The following is a 1792-nucleotide window of genomic DNA, read 5'->3' on the forward strand; positions in this document are numbered from 1 at the left end:
TATTCAGTGTGGATTCCTCTTTCCATCAAAACGTGATTGAAAATCTACAGGGGGTCAAGGATAGGATTATGCATTGTTGACTCTTGGTTTCAAATCCACAGCCTTTTAGGAGATCACACTGTATTTCCTTTAGCACAGACCCACCACCCTGTGACTTCTCTGTGGTAAAATTGTGTTTGTGAGAGTGAAGATAAGTTTGAAAGTGTTTTCCTAAACGAAAAGAACATTATACGTTGTCCATTTCTTTTATGTTCTCAGATGGAATGAAGGGAATAATCCTAGGGTAGCTACAGGTGCAAAAAAATAAATAAATAAAAATAAGAAAAAGGAAATGCAAGCAGAAAACCTCACCCTCTGGAGCTTCTTTTTCCTGGAGGGTTTTTCCCGATACCCCACGCTGGAGATGGTCCTCTTCGCCGTCAGCCTCCTGATGTACCTGATCACCCTCCTGGGGAACAGCACGCTGATTCTCATCGCCGTCCTGGATGCGCGCCTCCAAACCCCCATGTACTTCTTCCTCGGAAACCTCTCCTTCATGGACATCTGCTACACGTCCGCTTCCATCCCCGCTCTGCTGGTGAACCTGCTGTCGCCCCAGAAAACCATCACCTTCTTGGGGTGCGCCGTGCAGATGTATCTGTCGCTGGCCCTGGGCTCCGCCGAGTGCGTGCTCCTGGCCGCGATGGCCTTCGACCGCTGCGTGGCCATCCGCAACCCGCTGCGCTACCCCGTCCTCATGGGCAGGCGGACCTGCGTGCCGCTGGCCGCGGGCTCCTGGGCCGCCGGCTGCCTGACCGCCCTGCTGGAGACCAGCTTGGCGCTGCGGACGCCCCTGTGCGGGCGTCTCATCGACCACTTCACCTGCGAGATCCTGGCGGTGCTGAAGCTGGCCTGCGCCCGCTCCCTGCCCGTGGACACCACCATGCTGGCGGTGAGCGTGCTCCTGCTGCCCGTCCCCATGCTCTTCATCTGCATCTCGTACGCCTTCATCCTGTCCACCATCCTGAGCATCCGCTCCGCGGCGGGGAGGAGCAAGGCCTTTTCCACCTGCGGGGCCCACCTGGCCGTGGTGGTCCTGTACTACGGGGCCGCCCTCTCCATGTACCTGAAGCCTTCCTCCTCCGGCTCCCAGCAGACGGACAAGATCATCTCGCTGCTGTACGGCGTGCTCACCCCGATGCTGAACCCCATCATTTACAGCTTAAGGAACAAGGAAGTCAAAGAGGCGGTGAGAAAGCTGCTGGACAAAATATCAGGGCATCAGACACATGACAGTCTCTGATGTGGGCTCCTTCCATTTTCACCAGGAGCTCAGCCCCGGCAGGGCTCACAGGGACATTGCAGACCCCACTCTCACCCTCAGAACCCTGACTGGATGGCCCGCCCCGTCCTCTGACGGCTGTGAGAGACGTGTGCCCGGAGTCCTGGCCTGTGGGCAGCGGTAGATCCCAGGTTGCATCTAGTACTGTTCTCTGTATGGGTGGCTCATGGCTGTGAGAAGCTTTGGGCTGCAGTCATCACACGTTCGTTGCAGAAAGGAAACTGGAACGAACTTAGAATCAGTGAATGTTAGAGCCAGAGAAACTTGGACAAGGAAGCCAAGAAATAGCGGGTGATGCGAGGGGGAAAACAGAATCAGAGGAAAGTTAAGAGACTGGCTCTGTGTCACACAGGTGCCCTGGAAGCCCAGCCCTCCTCCTTCTGTCTTCTTCCCTGGAGCTTGTCTGCCACACAGTGGTGGCTCCCTCATTCGCCTTCCTTCTCTCAAACTCCCGGTTACAACTCCCTGACT

The 1792-nt window shown here is 55.9% G+C and overlaps 1 protein-coding gene across 1 annotated transcript; it reads left to right on the plus strand.

Moving 5' to 3' along the window:
• The first annotated feature begins 322 nt into the window (after nt 1-322).
• Nucleotides 323-1290, plus strand: LOC118716177 (olfactory receptor 2K2). The gene has a single exon (XM_036433037.1). The coding sequence runs from the start codon at nt 332-334 to the stop codon at nt 1280-1282; it is 951 nt and encodes a 316-aa protein (XP_036288930.1). The 5' UTR covers nt 323-331; the 3' UTR covers nt 1283-1290.
• Nucleotides 1291-1792: the final 502 nt, after the last annotated feature.

This window comes from Pipistrellus kuhlii, unplaced genomic scaffold (assembly GCF_014108245.1).
Source record: "Pipistrellus kuhlii isolate mPipKuh1 unplaced genomic scaffold, mPipKuh1.p scaffold_m20_p_12, whole genome shotgun sequence".
Taxonomy (NCBI): Eukaryota; Metazoa; Chordata; class Mammalia; order Chiroptera; family Vespertilionidae; genus Pipistrellus; species Pipistrellus kuhlii.